Source organism: Pygocentrus nattereri, chromosome 5 (genome assembly GCF_015220715.1).
Source record: "Pygocentrus nattereri isolate fPygNat1 chromosome 5, fPygNat1.pri, whole genome shotgun sequence".
NCBI lineage: Eukaryota > Metazoa > Chordata > Actinopteri > Characiformes > Serrasalmidae > Pygocentrus > Pygocentrus nattereri.
Window position 1 is genome coordinate 3729474 of NC_051215.1, and position 18715 is coordinate 3748188.

General features: G+C 42.3%; 1 protein-coding gene across 2 annotated transcripts in view; it reads left to right on the forward strand.

Annotated features, from left to right (window-relative positions):
* Positions 1-331: 331 nt before the first annotated feature.
* brf1a (BRF1 RNA polymerase III transcription initiation factor subunit a) overlaps positions 332-18715 on the forward strand; it is a 101591-nt gene continuing 83207 nt past the window's right edge. The window contains exons 1-4 of one of the 2 annotated variants that reach the window (XM_037538759.1): positions 332-385; positions 2755-2982; positions 5647-5727; positions 10855-11028. In XM_037538759.1, the coding sequence (XP_037394656.1) occupies positions 2805-2982; positions 5647-5727; positions 10855-11028 (433 nt within the window). In that variant the 5' untranslated portion in view covers positions 332-385; positions 2755-2804. Of the gene's footprint in view, positions 610-2754; positions 2983-5646; positions 5728-10854; positions 11029-18715 lie in introns of both variants that reach the window. The other variant, XM_037538758.1, reaches the window with a different exon arrangement.

Genomic DNA, 18715 nt, shown 5'->3' on the forward strand with positions numbered 1-18715 from the left:
AAATATTACAGTTATTGCTGTGTTTTTAGGCCTTTAACTCAGTAAAAATGATAATAATCAGCGTCGCGTTGCGAGACTTTATCACGCGTTACGTCAGAACTGCAGAGTTCATGCGGGCCGCGCCACAGCGGCGAATTCTGAAAGGGGTGTCCTTAGGTTTGATTTCGTCCTAAGAGTGGAGAACATACGGTTACACGTCCATTATCCTAGGCTCTATAACAGATTCATATCTCTTACTTTCAGTTGTAAATGCGATGCTTCACTGAAAACCATCGTCATCAAAGAAATGTTTTAAACACTTTCAGATCCCCCCCGCGGTCACGGTGGTACGGTCCTGCTCGCACGCTGCCTCTGAACATGTGCTGTTGTTTTCTGACAGTGTAATGTGAGTTAACTGGGATTAGCCGGGTTGTCATTGGAAAATAACGTACTTTTCGCGATATTTAGCCAAGTCTATAGACGTATATTAAGCGTTTTGTAAAGTTAAAGTGTTTAAAGTTCAATTTCGAGTGAGAAATCGAGCCCAGCTCGGCGCCTGCTGCTGTTAGCGGGCAGAGAGAGGAGGGAAAGCGGTCCGTCTGTCGGCGTGTCGGCGCCTGAGAGCTGAAGGTACCTCACACTTTAACTTATTCTCAGCGAAGGAGCAAAGCTGGGGCTTCTGCACGGAGCCTATGCCAGACAGGCACTGGGAAACGGACTGTAATCTAGCCAGAGTCCAGGGAAGCGTTTCGCCACGTCACAAGCTGGCCTGTGGCTTCCCTGGCTCAGTTCAGTGTGATGGTGTTTTGTGCCGAGAGCCTTGAGAGTCTTTACTCCTTCACAGAGAACTCTGTGAGCTCTTTCTGCCCTCCTGGTAGCGTGTGAAAGCCAGGGCTTCACTGCATGAGGTGCTGGGTTTGTTCAGCTGCCAACAGTGTTCATAGATACCAGCAGCAGCGACTGCAGTCCTATATAAACCTCTATATAAATCATATCTTATGTTCAATGAGCCGAGTGACATCTTCATGGGGGCCTGTTGGCTTAAACTGCCTCTCATTTGTCCTGGAGGCCTATTGGTGGGGTCCAGAGGTGGGCTGGGGGGCTATAATCACCACACTGGGGTAGAGAAGCGTTGTTTACTACTGAAGTGAAATGCTGCACACTTGAAAATGATGGTTCTGTATAGTAAAGAAAGTGGTTCCATGAAAACACAAAGAACCCTTTGCATGATTAAAGGGTTCTTCAGGTTGATGAATCTATTTTGATATAGAACCTTTTTCAAGGGGCCAGTCTAGCACCAAAAAGAGTTCTTCTACTGTAACAGGCTTGATGTCATAACAGTAGAAAAAGCCTTTTTTTGGTGCTGTAAGTAAGTAAGCGATACTTTTTCGATCCCACAAACGGGGAAATTCCACCTCCACATTTAACCCATCCGTGAAGTGAAACACCACATACACACTAGTGAACACACACACTAGGGGGCAGTGAGCAGGTGGGCGGTGGGCAGCCCTATCCACGGTGCCCGGGGGGGTTAGGTGTCTTGCTCAAGGACACCTCAGTCATGGACTGTCGGCCCTGGGGATTGAACCGGCAACCTTCCGGTCACAGGGCCAGATCCCTAACCTCCAGCCCACGACTGCCCCTCATATAGGACCTTTTGGAAAAAAAAAATGGTGTAGAACCATCTACAGCACATTTTCTGTCAATCTGAAGAACCTTTTCATGACGCAAAGAACCTTTTAACCATGCAAAAGAGTTTTTGAGTGTTTGTGGTTCTGTATAGAACCATTTTCTTTACTAAAGAACCCTTGAAGAGCCTTCATTTCAGTGTGTGCTGGTCAAGTAGAACTAGGTTTGAAAAACCAGCTGGAGTAAGCAACTTCCTTCAGTACTCAAAGGAAGTCCGTCCTCTGTCTCCAGGTCCCCAACCTTCCTCCTGGGAATCTACCTCATTTCACATTTTATGTCCAACCCAAATCCAACACGCCTCCTTCAGCTAATCAGTGACTTCTGATGGATCGTGGGTTATTAGAATTGGCGCTGAAGTCTGCAGGAAGGTAGATCTTCAGGAGCAGGGTTTGTGAGCGCTGAGCAACAGCACAGGACCTGAAGTTTGTTTGGCTCCGTCCATCTCTTTTTGGGATGCTTTTGGTCTAAAATAAAGCTCCGAAGTGAGTGATGGGAGCAACAGGAGCCAAACCAGAGCAGAATTAAGCGAAACCCTCCAAAAATGGAATTAAATGTGAAGGAGAAAACTGGATGATCTTGCGCAGAGCTGAAAAAAAATGTAATCACTAGCCAGTGTGCTCTGTCCAGTTTGAAGGAACCCTCCTGCAAACATGTAATCTGTGGTCAACCCTTTAATACACATGAAAGGTCTTGGTTATTCTGAGGCTGCGATTGCCAACATGCACTTTGAGAGCAGAAGTAGCATTTAAAGAATATTTTTACTTCGTATATTGACCTTTTTAGATCAGTGTTTGCAGAGATGCACTAGACTGAAAGCAACAGTATGGAAATTCAGACTTTTATTTAAAAAAAGTAATTGAATAAAATAAGATAGTGGTGTAATGGGCTGACATCCTGACTTGTTACTATGCAGTTAATGCAGGCAGTACATGCTGGTTGTTGTTAAATCTGCCTTTATGATCCGTCAGTGTTTTAGACCTACTGACGATGTGCATTAAATGCTTAGAGGTGCATAAAGTGATGTGATTTGTTGCCATAACAACAACATTCCTGGACTGACAGTCCATCACTGTCTCGTTTGCACAGGCGTCTTCAGAGTTCCTCTCTTGTAATTTTGGGACTGACCGGCCGTGACCATGCGGAGGTGTAAAAACTGCGGTGGGACGGACATTGATGTGGACCAGGCGCGCGGAGATGCGGTGTGTATGGGCTGCGGCTCCGTGTTGGAGGACAACATCATTGTTTCCGAGGTAACCTTTGTGGAGAACAGTGGCGGGGGTTCGTCTGCTGTTGGTCAGTTCGTGGCATCAGACGGTGAGTGACTCATCCAATGGATACTTATAGCACTTTTCCACCAGACGCGGTAACCCAGTTATTTCCTTTGCTGAGGGAGTTATAGCTTAACTAAGGCCCAGTCCTATTTCTTATTTTATCCCTACCCCTTGTTTTCGAGGATCTCCTTGCCCCTTGGAACTGAGTTACAGTGACCGTGGTTGAAATCTTCCCTAAAAAATGGGACAATCTAATAAAAACGAACGTTACTTCATTAACAGCTACTAGTCTGCAGAGACAGCAGAGGAGGGTAACGTTCAGCAACCTCACTCCTGGGCTTTAGTTACGCTTAGGGCACAATATGCCTTCAGAAACTGGACAATTACTAATAAGCACCCACCTCTAATTCTTTGGATATTGGTTTTTCTTTCTTTCACTCTGTTTGGAGTCTCTGAAAATCCTCCAGTTGGAGGGCCATGTAGCTCCAGCCTTTTCCCTACCCCTCTATCCCAACAAAAATCGGGACACCCTACCCCTAGACAGCTAAGTGGTAGGGTCAAGGAGTGAGATGGGATTGGGCCTAATTTACTTCTTGCTGGGGTCATATGGGTGGACCTAGAAACGGTGCAGACCATTGATTGGTCAAACGTGATTCATCAGAACTTCTACTTTAATGATGGGAAACGTGCTTGAGGAGCATACAGATGGTTTTGCATGCAGATTAGTCCCAGTTCTGTGTTGCTCTGTCCAGAGGAAAAGCTCCATTACCCTCTTGAAAGGGGGCTATTCAGCAAGGTTTAGCATTTCTTGAGGAAATGGCATCATCCGTTGGCCAAAAGCTGTACTGCAGTCCAGGTATTCTCATTTTTAGCATTGTGCTGTTGGCTGTACCACGTTTACAACATTTGTCGTAATCTTGAAAACATACTGACAATTTAGCATTAATACTGCAACTGGGAAATACATAATAAACACAAAGAACAGAATAAAGAAACAAAAGAAATCCACAGCTGGCTCATTATTTCATACACGCATTTCAGATGTTTGGCACACCGTCAACAGTGCCGTGTTAATTAACAGCACCTTTTTGTGTGATTGTTATTTTAACACATTCAGGCCGTAAGTATGTTTGTGTGAGTACAATTCAGAAAAAGAATCCTTTATTGATCCCAGAGGGAAATTGTAGTTGTTACAGTTGCAACCATTTATGTAAAAAATTGGAAATTTTATGAACGTGTACTGTGCCCTGCGATGGGCTGGCGACCTGTCCAGGGTGTATCCTGCCTTCCGCCCGAAGACCGCTGGGATAGGCTCCAGCATCCCCCCGCGACCCTGACGGAGAAGCGGCTTAGAAAATGGATGGATGGATGGATGGATGAACGTGTACTGATGTATGACAACTTTTGGGTTCTTCTGTATTTGATATCTGATGGACATTCCTGCTTTGTACACTGATAAAAAAGGAAGTACATTTCTGATGAGTGTAAATGCATCTTCTGAGGTACAGTATAGTACATAAAGTCCATTTTGTCTTTACAGAAGCACATTTTTATTTTTTCAGGTTAAAATAACTTCAAATAAAAAGCCTGGAGTCCAGACAGGGTGTATGGAGTCCATGTAACTTACGATACATTCTCTAACTAGAGGTACTGAAGACATGGCTTTGAGGATACGACCACTGTGATAGCGCATATACATATATATACACAGCTGCTGTCAGAAGAAAACCTTGTATCTCCATTTTTGTCGTTTTTCAGTTTTTGACATCATTTGAAAATGCCTGCTACCTTTCACATTGTGTGTAAATTTCATGATGAATGGGCCTTGAAATGACGTGGAAAAAATTCTGGTTGTATTGACTTACATTAATATATATATGAGAACTGCTGGCGACCTGTCCAGGGTGTATCCTGCCTTCCGCCCGAAGACTGCTGGGATAGGCTCCAGCACCCCCCCGCGACCCTGACGGAGAAGCGGCTTAGATAATGGATGGATGGATGGATGGATGGATATATGAGAACTGAGAACAGTCCACCAACCAAAAATATCCAGCCAACAGCGTCCTGTGACCACTGATGAAGGACTAGAGGATGACCAACACAAACTGTGCAGCAGCAGATGAGCTGTCATCTCTGACTTTACATCTACAAGGTGGCCCGACAAGATAGGAGTGTCTAATAGAGTGGACAGTGAGTGGACACAGTGTTTAAAAACTCCAGCAGCACTGCTGTGTCTGATCCACTCATACCAGCACAACACACTAACACACAACCACCACATCAGCGTTACTACAGTGCTGAGAATGATCCCGTCTAACGTAATATGATAATAGTAGGTAGTTACAGCGCCTTTTAAATTGACTCACACTCCCGAATGGCCAACTCCATGACCAAACAGCCATGCCTTTGCCTGTATTTGGACGCAGCATGCTGCTTTGGTCATGCTGTGCTGCTATTTGCCAAAGTAACTGTAAACCTATGTGGTGTAGGGAATTACTATCAGTCTGTACTCATCACAAAGAAAGATGAAGTGTATGAACGAACACTTGCAGTTTATAGAGTTCCAGGATTACAGTTGGCATTGCAGTACAGACTTTGACCAGCAGAGGATGCTGTGTCCTTTAATGCAATATGATAAATGGTGGGAGAAGTTTAGTAAATTATTATTATTTTTTTTAATACTGCTGTGCATTTTATTCCTGTACAGCCTCCGGTAATGTCCCTTCTATGATGGGTGGCAATTTCTCTGGGATGGGAAAGGAGTCCAGAGCCCAGACGTTACAGAATGGTGAGTGGACAGTGGTCAGACAACAGGCAGATGTCGCTGCTTTGTGTTTTAGACTGGTCTGTATGTGCATAAGCCAAATAAATCAGGTTCCACTATGATCTATGTTATACTTACAATAAAAAACACTAATGATAAAAAAAAACAATGATGTTAACACTAATACTGTTAGATTATAGTAATAACACTAATAATACCCACGTTTTGACCAGTGCTTGTATGTGACAGTATGGTTCTGGATCACTCTTAGAGCTGGTCAATACATCATCGTTACAGAAGTATTGAGATACTATGATACTTCTTTTTATTTTTGATGATATTTTGCAATATAATTTATATAATGAGCATTATATCCATATTATACTCTAATCACCACCACTAATCACGCTGCCTGATGAATTGTGTAATAGAGTGTAATGTAAAAATTTGGGCACCCTGGTTAGATGACATATTAGTGTAAGTAAGTGAACAGATCCTCTCCAGAGAACAAGCTTCTGCACATTTTAATGCAGAATTACTGTTTATTTGCTGGGAAAAAAGAATACAGTACTGTGCGCAAGTCTTAGGCACCCAAGAGACATTTTCAAAAGAAATGTGTTTATTTGCTGAGAAAAGTGTTTATTTTAATATTTCTATTAGTAGTAATAATAAAAAAAAAAAATATATAAACTATATATAACTATATATACTATATAAAATAGTAATATTTGAAGAAACAAAATGTATAGAATATTAATTAATAATGATCATAATAAATATATAGTGTGTGTATGTATGTATGTATGTATGTATGTATATATATATATATATATATATGTGTATGTGTGTGTGTGTATATGTAAATTATTATTGTTGTTATTATTATTATTATTATTATTATTATTATTATTAATGAATAGTGATTTTATGAATGTTGGTGTGTTTGTTTAACCATTTTCAAACAAAAAAACCTAAACATAAAATGTGGTCTGTGCACATAAGATATGTGCACGTAAGCTAAACTGCTAGATGCTCTGTTTTGTTCCATGTGGAGGTTATTTTCACTCAGAAAATCAACAGAACGTCTAATTTGGCAGAGAGCAGTCAAACCTTTAAATACAGCTGAAGTTCATTTGCGGAAAACGATAAAAAACAAGACGACGATCGTGAGTTATTCTAACGCACAGCGCGTCCGAACCCTGGATACGTTTTCTCCCAAAAGTCAACGTCGTTCTTTGTCAAGGCACTGCAGCTTCACGTTTTACAGCAGGAACGGTCAAATGCCAGCACTGTTCTCCAGCAGAACCTGATGGATCTGTTCAGCCAGTCAGCACGCAGTATTCGGGTCAGGTGACTCAACACTGCCACAAACTGTTTCAGGCAGCATCTCAAACAGTTCCCTTCTTCCTACTAAGAGCAGCATGTGGGTCAGAAAATAACAGCTACTGCATCTAAACAGAGCTCAGGGAGTCTAACAGAACCACGCTGGATTCAGCCACGTGACCTCAGTTCGTTCTGGACGTAAAGCTCAATATTTCGGTGGAAGAAAATTCCAGAACTAACATCGTTCACTGTGTGGAGAGGAGTGAGCCGTTTGAGAATTAGCCTTAGGATGTCTGAGCTCGGGCGGCACGGTGGCGTGGTGGGTAGCGCTGTCGCCTCACAGTGAGGAGGGCCTGGGTTCGATTCCCTGGCCGGGCGACCGGGGTCCTCTCTGTGTGGAGTTTGCATGTTCTCCCCGTGTCTGCGTGGGTTTCCTCCGGGTTCTCCGGTTTCCTCCCACAGTCCAAAGACATGCAGTCAGGCCAATTGGATGTGCTAAATTCCCCCTAGGTGTGAGTGACTGTCTGTGTCTGTCTGTCTGCCCTGCGATGGACTGGCGACCCATCCAGGGTGTATCCTGCCTTCCGCCCGAAGACTGCTGGGATAGGCTCCAGCACCCCCCCGCGACCCTGACGGAGAAGCGGCTTAGAAAATGGATGGATGGATGGATGTCTGAGCTCTGACCTTAGAGATGTTTATTGCTGCCCATTTAATGGCCTGTTTTTGTTGCAGTTTTCCAGTGGTGGAGAGTAACTGAGTAACTGAGTAAATGTAATGAGTAAATAAATAAGTTTCTGTACTTTAGTATTTTTTGGTGTATCTGTACTGAAGTTTCTCCGTTCTGGGCGACTTTTTCCTTTCACTCCACTACATTTCAGAGTCTAATATCCGACTTTTTCCTCCTACATTCTGAGAAATCTGTGGTTCCTTTTGGTTTCTGTGTGTATAAAAACGTAACATGTCAAAACGAAAGAAGCGCAAAGCCAGAGCACCAATCAGGGCCCAGCGGTCACTTTGTTTAGAGCTGGTTTTGACCTGTTGGTCATACAGACCCAGTGCAGCACGCGGTTCAACGTCAGCGCAGCAGCGTAAAACTTTGGGAGAGTCTGTTCAACATAAATGATGAACTAACCTAACTTTGTGTAAATAGAGCCCAATATAGAAATATGTCCACATATGCAGTCGAGACTGACGCGGCTTTTTTCTGAATTTCTACAAACACCATTTCATTTTATAGTAAATGAGTTTGGGCTGGTTTATGTTTATGAACAGACGCCTACAGATCAACATAGTAAAGGAGCTCATCTGTGATCCTGAGTTTAAAGCCAGTTTTTATTCAACTTAAACTTGGAACTAAGTTGTAAATAAATCTGAAACTGAAACTTTGCTTGTGTGTAAAAAGTGATTTCAGAGCCACTCGGTTCTCCCTGATGGAAACTGTTTACCTTCAGTGTTTTGTGCTTCTGATCATTTTAATAGACGTCAGCGTCACTAATTAATGACGTTCTATTAAAAGACTGGTTTACCAAGAGAGACGCTGGAGGACTTTCACCTGAAATGAGTTCATGAAGCCAGTCTGGTTATAAAAATGATAACAGGACCAGATCAGAGCCAGAATTACTCTTTTAGTACTTTTACTTTATACTTAAGTACATTTGAAGGGAAATACTTTAGTACTGTTACTCAAGTTGAGGTCTAAAGGGAGGAACTTCTACTTTTACTGGAGTAATATTTTACCTTGGGTGTCTCGACTTTAACTCGACTACATGATTTGTGTACTTTGTCCACCGCTGCAGTTTTCAGCTCTTTGCCTGCTTGTTTTATGTTGAAGAATATTAGAACTTGTCTTAAAAGAAACTTGGATCCACTACATGCTTTATTCAACTGTGAAACATGAAATGACCATTGGAGTTCTCAAAAAATACTTTTTTGCTGTTGCCAAAAATCAAAATGTAATTCAAAAGAAGTTTAATTTTGTAATTTACCTGTGTTTTGTTGAGTTATTTTTACTTAATTAAATTAACCCAACAGCAGTTTGATTGAAATCACCTGCGATGCACAATGAAAACAACACGATTTATGAAAATTCGTTAGTTATCTGCTTTTGCAAATGAACTGGATGAGTCATTTAGTCCAAAACTATCATAAAACAATATTTTGGCATTAGGCAGGGCTCTTCATTTAATAGTCTTCTGTGAGTGCAGTACCACTGTGAATTCTCCCGACTCCGTTCCTGTAGAACGGGGCATTTTACACCGAACCACTCTGACTGACTTTGTTTTAATTGTTGAATGATGCAGAAATGTTGAGCAATCAATGGAGTTGCCCTTTAAGTGTTCAGTTATGGTGAGGAGCTGTTCATGCTGATGCATTCAGGTGTGTGTGGGCCACCCGCTCTGTGTGTGTGGTGTGTTGTAAAGAGTGAATCATCTCACTCAGACAGACTCGCACTCCGTGTGAATGTGTTGTGGTAGAGGGAGAACATATGGAGGTTTCTTTAGTGTGTGTGTGTTTGTGAGTGCAGGCACGTACGTGTGTGTGTGTGTGAGTGAGCGAGTGAGATTGAGGGCCTGCAGGCTGAGATTTATTAGTGTGTGTGTGGGTTGAGAGAACAAGAGATCTCTGTGTGGTTGGGCTTTCGTGTAAATAGCCCGGGGCTTCTGCTCAGTGCCATTTTTCAGTCTCTCACATTTACATGGTGATAACTGAAAAGTTGGTATTGAGCGATTGTATTAAAGGGCAATTCCACTGACTTTTCAAATTCCTGCGTCATTAGATGGTCAGGATGCAAACAGAGTCGTTCAGAGCGGTTTGGTGTGAAACGCTTTGTTCTAAGAAACTTGGTCAGAACTGCTCACAGTGGTGGTGATAGGAACCAGACGTCCGCCTCTAAAAGCTCACTCACACAAAGTTCCTACACGAAATGCTTATGAATGCGCTGAATGATGCCTGGGACATTGTTTTATGATAGTTTGAGAAGGTTTTAATCCAGAACGTTGTTTTTAGGATCCGTTCACAGCGGAGAGGAACACGTGGAGGTAAAATAGTCCCGAACCAAAACTTGCTTTTTTCACATTTACCACTGTTTTATCACTGGATATGTTTTGCCATAGACATCAATTTTTGGTTCCCACCACCACTGTAATAAATCTGGGCATCTTTCTCTACAGTGAATCATTTCACATCAAACCACTCGAAATTATTTTGTTTATATCTCAGCAATAAAGTGATGTAGAAATTTTGAAAGATTAGTGGAATTCCCCTTTAAAATGCAGCAGCGTGGTTCACTCAGTTTTAGTTGGAATTCACTTTTAATGGATCATGTAGAAGAATATAAGCTAAAAGGAACAAAGGCATTCCTCTTAATAATAATAATAATAATAATAACTAACAAAGATTAAAAAATAATATAAATAGCAATAAATCTGAAAAAATTATAACTGTTTAAAAAAATGATTATAGTCTTAGGAATATTAGTATTTTATTTTTATGTTTTTGTATAAAACCAGTTTTTGCTGTCTTATAGAACATTTTATTATGATTTTAATTTTTTTCGCTACTAGAAAACATCAGCTGCTCTTTACACTGTGCGAACATTTCCACATTGATTGACTGAAAGAGATAAAATGTCATTATATTAACATGCGTTAAAGTTAAGAGCATTTTATCATGGCTAACCATCGTTTCGGAGATGTTTATCAGAGCCTTTGTGAAACGTCGACCCCTTTGCCGTCGTGTTATGACCGGTCTGTCTTGTGTATCTCTGTTCTGTTGAGGTACGGAGTCTAACAGACGGCTTTATTGTTGATGTGTTGCTGTTTCCTTTAGCCAAGCGGAACATAAACCACCTGGGCCGTCAGCTGCAGATGAACCAGCACTGCCTGGACACGGCCTTCAACTTCTACAAGATGGCGCTGTGCAAGCGGCTGACCCGCGGCCGCAAATCCACACACGTTGTGGCCGCCTGCCTCTACCTGGTGTGCCGAACGGAGGGGACGCCACGTATCCTTTAGGAATGAGGGAGAGGATATATAGCGCCTAAAAGGGTTCTTCTGTTGTTATGGTGTCAGGCTTGTAACAATAGGAGAACGCTTTTGAGTGCTATATACTGCAGAACCCTTTTCACAAAGGTTCTATGTAGAACCATCTACAGCACATTCATGAATTTCCCATCAGTCTGCAGATCACTTGATGCAAAGAATCCTTCTATCATGCAGAGGGTTCTTTGAGTGTTAATGGTTTTACATAGAACCATTTTCTTTACTGAAGAACCCTTGAAGAACCGTCTTTTTATTATTTGAATGAGTTTCCCACTTGCTTTGGTCTGCGTCCAGAACAGACCAGAAATGCGTATCAGTGGATACCAAAATAGCAAAAGTGTTGTAAATTTATATTAAGATGAATATTAAGAGACCCTTATTAGTCCCACAACGGGGACATTTCCACACACGCACACACGGTGGGCAGCCCTGTCCGCAGCGCCAGGGGAGCAGCTGGGGGTTAGGTGCCTTGCACAAGGGCACCTCAGTCATGTACAGGCGGCTCCCTGACCTCCAGCCCATTATATGAATTGTATTTATATTTTATATGATTTGTTTCTCACTGTAAGCTCAGTCCAGACTGTGGTTGTGTTTGAAATTAGACGAGATGATATTTTGCATGTTTTGATGGTGAAACAAGCAAAAAAGTCACACGTGCAGACTAACCTGTCAGTACGGTGTAAACAGATGGTAAATTCAGTTCCTTCCATAACTGAATAATGTAATTGTGTATTTACAACCTCTGCCTGTGAATAGTGTAATATATTATGAGTAATTCTGTTTACATAATTCATCTAATTGCAGTTTAACAGTATAGCAAAGCACATCTCTGGTTATCTTGAAGGGGAATTCCACAGATTTTTCAAAGTTTTCATGTGATTGAGTGGTCTGGAGTGAAATGTACAGGAGTGCGCAGCAATCGGTGTACTGGACACTGGCCCTCCAGCACAGCTGTCTGCACCCGTGAAGTAGAGAAAGTGGCTGAATCAGATGTCTTTACAGTGGTGGTGATGGGAACCAGGGGTCGCCATGACTACAACACAAGTATAGCCATTTTATTTTCTATCCAAACCCGCCAGTGAACCTACACGAGTCTTCTGAGTTTATATTTAATATTGATGATGAATAAAAATTACGTTTTCTCAGGGGCCTCACAGTGACCTTTTTGTGGTGAATGTATCAAAGCAATACATTTTGCACTAAACTTAATCTCAAAACTGATGAAAATGTGAATGTCTCAGGCGGCAGGCGGCGTGTTTATAACCGTTCATGTACTTTCTGTGTGGAAGTGTTTTTGAGGTGGATGTCTGGTTCCCATCACCACCACTGGGAACAGTGGTGACTCAGTAAGTTTCTCTAGAACTGAGTGCTTCACACTGAACTGCTCTGAATGAGCGTCTTAATGATTGAGTTCCTCAGAGATGTCGAACAGTTGATGGAAGTTTTTATCTAACAGGTTTAATAGAGCCCTCAACACGTTTTTGGGAACATGTCCAGTTGTGATGTATTGAATCTTGACACACGCATGGTGTTGAGTCTTGGGTTGTGAGCTATTCGGGAATGTCCGGCCCTGTTTCATTACCTCTGAAGCCCCAGATCAGTTGAATTCACTCTATGGGCACAGCCAGTGATTCAGGACGTGGATCTAAATGGTAAAGTCACTGTGAGCTCAGATTTCAAAGGAAACCGCTGTTTATAGATCTGCCCATAAACAGTCAGAAATTAGTTTCCCTCCAGTTCTTATCCCGCTGGCCCCTCCTGAGAACTGCGTCATTTACTGGGGGAAGTATTCCCTCCTGCTTTATAGGGAATATGTACTCTTTCACTCATAAATAGTTCACTGGAACTGTTCAGACTTTGTAAGTGAGAACCTGATGAGTCACAGGGGGTCTGTCTTTGTGAAAGATGGATGAGAAATGACGTTCATCATTCTGTGGAAATCATTGTAGATGTTCTAATCTAGTGAGAGATTAAAGAAATACTCCTTTATTTTTCCTTCCTAATCTCTGTCCGTCACACTTGTACGGTAATGACCATGTACAGTAACAGTAAACAAATTTAGGCACATTTCTTTGTGCTTGAAAAATATGATGTCGGCCCACCCTTTGCAGCATTAACAGCTTCAGCTCTTCTGGGAAGGCTTTCCACAAGGTTTAGTGTGTTTATTTGAATTTTTGACCGTTCTTCCAGAAGCACATTTATGAGGTCAGACACTGATGTTGGACGAGAAGGCCTGGCTCACAGTCTCCGCTCTAATTCATCCCAAAGGTGTTCTATCGGGTTGAGGTCAGGACTCTGTGCAGGCCAGATGGAAAAGCGTGATTGGTCACTCCAGAGAACACGTCTCCACTGCTAGTCCTGTCCAGTGGCGGCGCTTTAGTCCTCTGCATTTGATGCTATGCATTGCGCTTGGTGATGTAAGGCTTGGATGCAGCTGCTCAGCCATGGAAACCCATTCCATGAAGCTCTCTATGCTGTTCTTGAGCTGATCTGAAGGCCACATGAAGTTTGGAGATCTGTAGCGATTGACTCTGCAGAAAGTCGGTGACCTCTGTGCACTATGACCCTCAGTATCCGCTGACCCCGCTCTGTCATTTTACATGGCCGACCACTTCGTGGCTGAGTTGCTGTCGTTCCCAATCGCTTCCACTTTGTTATAATCCCACTGACAGTGGACTGTGGAATATTTAGTAGTGAGGAAATTTCACGACTGGACTTGCTGCACAGGTGGCGTCCGATCACGGTACCACGCTGGAATTCACTGAGCTCAGTGATTTCAATGATTTTAATAATAATCATTTTAATTTAAATCGGTGAAACAGTGATTAAGAAAGAAAACGACCAGGATATTTTTTTTGTATCGTTCATGTGTTTAAAAATCATGTATTTAAACTTAGAATATTGGACTGAACATTGTGTTTTGCCCATACAAGTAGAAATGAGAGAGGTAGAAAATGGCCAAAGCTTACAGTGAAATCAGTTTATAACTGCGAGGCTGTTAATAGGAGTTATAATAGGCTTATATAATAATTTTCTCTTTCTCCATAACTTAAACTAATGTTAAAACCTTATTCTGTGCTCATATTGCTCTTATGATATTCTTTGCTCTCCGGTGTCGACCAGAGGAGGATGGGTTCCCCTTTTGTGTGTTGGTTCCTCTCAAGGTTTCTTCCTCTTACTCCATTGGAGACACTCATGGGACTCAGACCTGGATTTTTATGTGAAGCTGCTTTGTGACAGCACCTGTTGCAGAAAGCGTTATATAAATAAACTTTGACTTGACTTCACATGTAGATTAGGGCTGTATGGTAAACTGTATTTTCATTGTTATGGTGGGAGGAGTTTTAGTGACAAACACATTGTTAAGGGCTGAGATGACAATGGATCAGATTACCCCACACACACAGTGCCAAAGTGATGTAATCACGTTAGTGGGGATATATCGCTACCACTGGGCTTGAAACCCGCTTTTCGGCATGGAGAACTCCAGCAGCACCGCTGTGTCTGATCCACTCGTACCAGCGCAACACACACTAACGCACCACCACCACGTCAGTGTTACAGCAGTGCTGAGAATGATCCACCACCCAAATAGTACCTGCTCTGTGAGGGTCCGTGGGGGTCCTGACCACTGAAGAACAGGGTAACAGAGTATCAGAGAAACAGATGGACTACAGTCTGTAACTGTAGAACTACAGAGTGCAGCTATACAGTAAGTGGAGCTTATAAGATGGACAATGAGCGCAGAAACAAGGAGGTGGTCATGATGTTGTGCCTGATCGGTGTAGGTAGTCTATATAGACTACTAACATGCACAAACACTGCTGTAGTGTGAGAGTTACTGTGCATGTGTAATGTGGTTTCTTCCTGTTTAGTGTTCTTGCCAGTGAGATGTCGCTAAATCTTGCGTCTCTATGTCTGGGGTATATATGTGTGTGTGTGTGCTGTACGTGAGGAGATGTGCCAAGATGTGTGTGTGTGGGTCTCCTGAGACCATCTTCAGTCTGCTTGAGTGAGAGGGTGTGTGCAGTGTGGACTAGCGCTCTCTCGCTCTCTCTCTCTCTCTCTCTCTCTCTCTCTCTCTCTCTCTCTCTCTCTCTCTCTCTCTCTCTCTCTCTCTCTCTCTCTCTCTCTCTCTCTCTCTCTCTCTCTCTCTCTCTCTCTCCCTCTCTCTCTTTCTTTTTTTTGTGCCTGGGTCGTATTATTAACAGCACAGTTTCCAGGACTGTTATATAAGGTTTGATATAATCAGCGTGGGCGCTGGCTGTGTGCCTTTAAAGCGATGCCAGTAAGGGATGAGCAATAGGGGTGTAATTCATTATTCCATACAATATGACCCAGTAGGTCTCAGTTTTATACATATTTGATACAGCAAGAATAACAAAGATATGAGCCTGTGTCTTATTCTGATCTATAATGCTTCCATTACTATTCATTAGTGCATTGAACGTCATTATAAAAGAAGAGTATTTGAAACGGGAGCTAATGCTCTATCCCAGGGGTCGCAACCCAAATGTTAAGAAGAGCCATTTCATCCTTTCAGCAAAAATCAAACCACCTTGGAAGCAACAGTTTATGTCCGTTTTTACATCTGTGCTGTAAATATGTCTCAGCATGTGCTGGTGTTCTAGTATATGCTAAGAATATAAAGAATGTAATATAATAATATAATTATAATGCAATATAATGTAATATAAATGAAAACACAGACTCACTTTGCTCTGGTTTAAGCTTTAGCTCAGCTGTAGCCGCTTTTCTCGCATCTCCAGCAGGAAACTTTTCTGTGCAAGTGGAACAGTTTCTTGTAAAATCTGTCATGTTACGAGGCTGAAGTCACTTCTCATTCGCCAGCTTCTTGTTCGAGTTCTCCCGTTCCACCTTAAATGGTGCCTGAGGCGCCGGAATGTAACTGCTGCACCATTTAAGGCGGAACGGGAGAATTCAAACAAGAAGCTGGCGAACGAGAAGCGACTTCAGCTTCGCAGCTTTTCGGTGTTTGTCAGTTTCTCGTTACAGAATAAACGTATCAGGACACCAGCTGGAGTGATTATAAATGCAAATGAGTCTGCGTCTATAAATAATTGATGTTCATCTTAAATCTTTCTCTTTGCCTTTTCATTAGCTACTAGCCAGGGGAGACCGCTGCCTGTGTTGCTAAGGTGACCAGCAGTCTGCGCGCCAACCTTCAAGAATAAAGGGTGAATTAATAGTTATAGGCTACATTAATTGCAACATTTAAGACCATTTATTGTTAAACTGTCTTGAATGATCAACTTTGTTTTACTGTAAAGGAGGATTATTTTATTTTTACCTACTAATCTAGTTCTGCTGTGGAGCCACAACAGGGCAGTAAAAGAGCCGCATGCTGCTGACCCCTGGTCTAGCCACAAGCAAATATGTTAGCATTAAGCTAACATACTGTCCACAAGCCAACATACTAGGCATGATATTAATCGGTGATACAGTATGATTAGATACAATTGCATCCTTACTGGCCAATATGATTTATGCTTAATTATAGAGAACCTGTAAACAACAACGACCAGTGTATAACTGCATAGTAACGAAGTAGCTGATTGGATGTCAGATAATGACATCATCTTGTTGCATTCGTGTATTTTTATTATTTAGTCTTACCCTCTGGTAAAAAAATATTTAATTTTTTGCAAATGTTGAAAAATCATTGTACCCAGAGTTTTTGATCTCCTTTCATAGATGTATTTTGCCTGAACGATACTTTTTTGGTCCTTTCTTGTAAATGCTAAACTGAAAGTGGGCGTGGCTTAAATCTGAGTGTAGTGATTGGTAGGGTGTAGCTGGTTGGTATAGTGTAGTGGGTAACACTGCTGTTTCTATATTGGGGCGCAGTCGTGGGCTGGAAGGTTGCCGGTTTGAGCCCTGTGCCAACAGCACATGACTGAGGTGTCCTTGAGCAAGACACCTAACCCCCACCTGCTCCCCGGGTGCTGTGGATAGGGCTGCCCACCGCTCCGGGCAAGTGTGCTCACTGCCCCCTAGTGTGTGTGCGCTCACTAGTGTGTATGTGGTGTTTCACTGCACGGATGGTTTAAATGCGGAGGTGAAATTTCCCCGTTGTGGAACTAATAAGTATCACTTAAACTTGGTGCTGGAATTATATTATTCTTATATATTTACTGACCGCAATGTGTTGCAGCTGAATCAAGAAGTGCTGACATTGATCACATGCAAATGAGATGCAATTAAGACAGCCAATCAGCAGTCTGATATTGACAAGCCTGCTAATTGCATCACAGGTGTGAGAAGGTGCTGAATGAGATGGATTTTTTTTTTGGTACTCAATAGTTTTGAAGTAATTTGGTCCTTCATCGTGAAAATCCCTTCCAAGCGCTGTGATGCTCTATTTTAGTTACGTCGCCTGCCCTTCATGCCTCTGCGGGCGTCTTGTGTTGAACTTGTCACCGAGACTTTATTCTAATATTTGATCTGAGGTTGTTTCAGTCAGGTTCTGTTCAGCACCAGGTTACAAATATCAGCATACTCAGAGTTAAAACACCTGCAAGTTTCTCCTTTGTTTTACCAACAGTTCAGGCACTGCAGAGCCACTCAGGTCTCTGGAGGCGAGTTCCTCAGTGAGTCAGGCTGTGTGTTTTTGGGGAAAACGTGGTGTTTGTGGCTGTGGATTCCCAGTGGGAGGGTTAAATATAGCCTGATGTTGCTCAGCTCTGCAGGAGCAGCAACTTCACTTCCAATTAGAGGCGTCTCCGTCTTTGAGGAGAGGCTTTCCAATTTGAGGCCTTATAAATAATGCATTATGTTTTTTAGATCGAATTTACTCGTATATCAAGCAGGTTTATATCAATGAAAATGCACTTCTGCAAAGAGATTACAGATCAGTATCGCTTTGAGGATGTAAATATCATATCACTGCTGTCAGAAGAAGACCTTGTATCTCCAAAAGGGTAAATTTACAGGAGAAGGAAAAAAGCTACTTTACTTTAAGGCCCAATCCCATTTCTTATTTTTACCGTTGGGTTCTGTTTCACTATCCACACCAAGACACAATCACTGAAAGAGCAGAATTTAAGCATCACTTGAATAGAACCTGTCTGGCAACATGAAGCAGCTAGAAGCTCTCAAACAGCACCACATGATGCCACGTTCTTAAGAGGTTCAGATACAGATGTGAAACAAAGTCATTGACAAACAAAGCCTGGACTGAGATGCAAAGCCATTACTGAGGCTCTGGGACTCCAGTAAACCCCAGTGAGAGCTGTTATCCACAATAGAGGAGGTCATAATAGAACCCAGACGGACATCTGAAGAACTGCAGGCCTCGCTTGCCTAAGTTAAGACCAATGTTTTGATTCCAGAGTCGCTAATGTTGTGTTTGTCTTATAGTAAAATCAGTTGAATCACCTGAAATGTTTAAATGTGGCAAATTCGCAAAAATAGAAGACTTTGGGTGGGAGCAAATACCTTTTCACAGTGCTGCATGGCAGGACTCTTGTTTTCATAAGAGAGGCTTGTTTAGATTATTCTAGGTGCTCTGGAATTGTGGGCTGGTGAAGTTTAGAAATTTCTGCCTCCGAAACCGACACGTGGCCAAAACTACCTTAAAGATGTTGTTGCTGATCCTAAACTTGAGACGTGTGTTTATAGGATAAAAT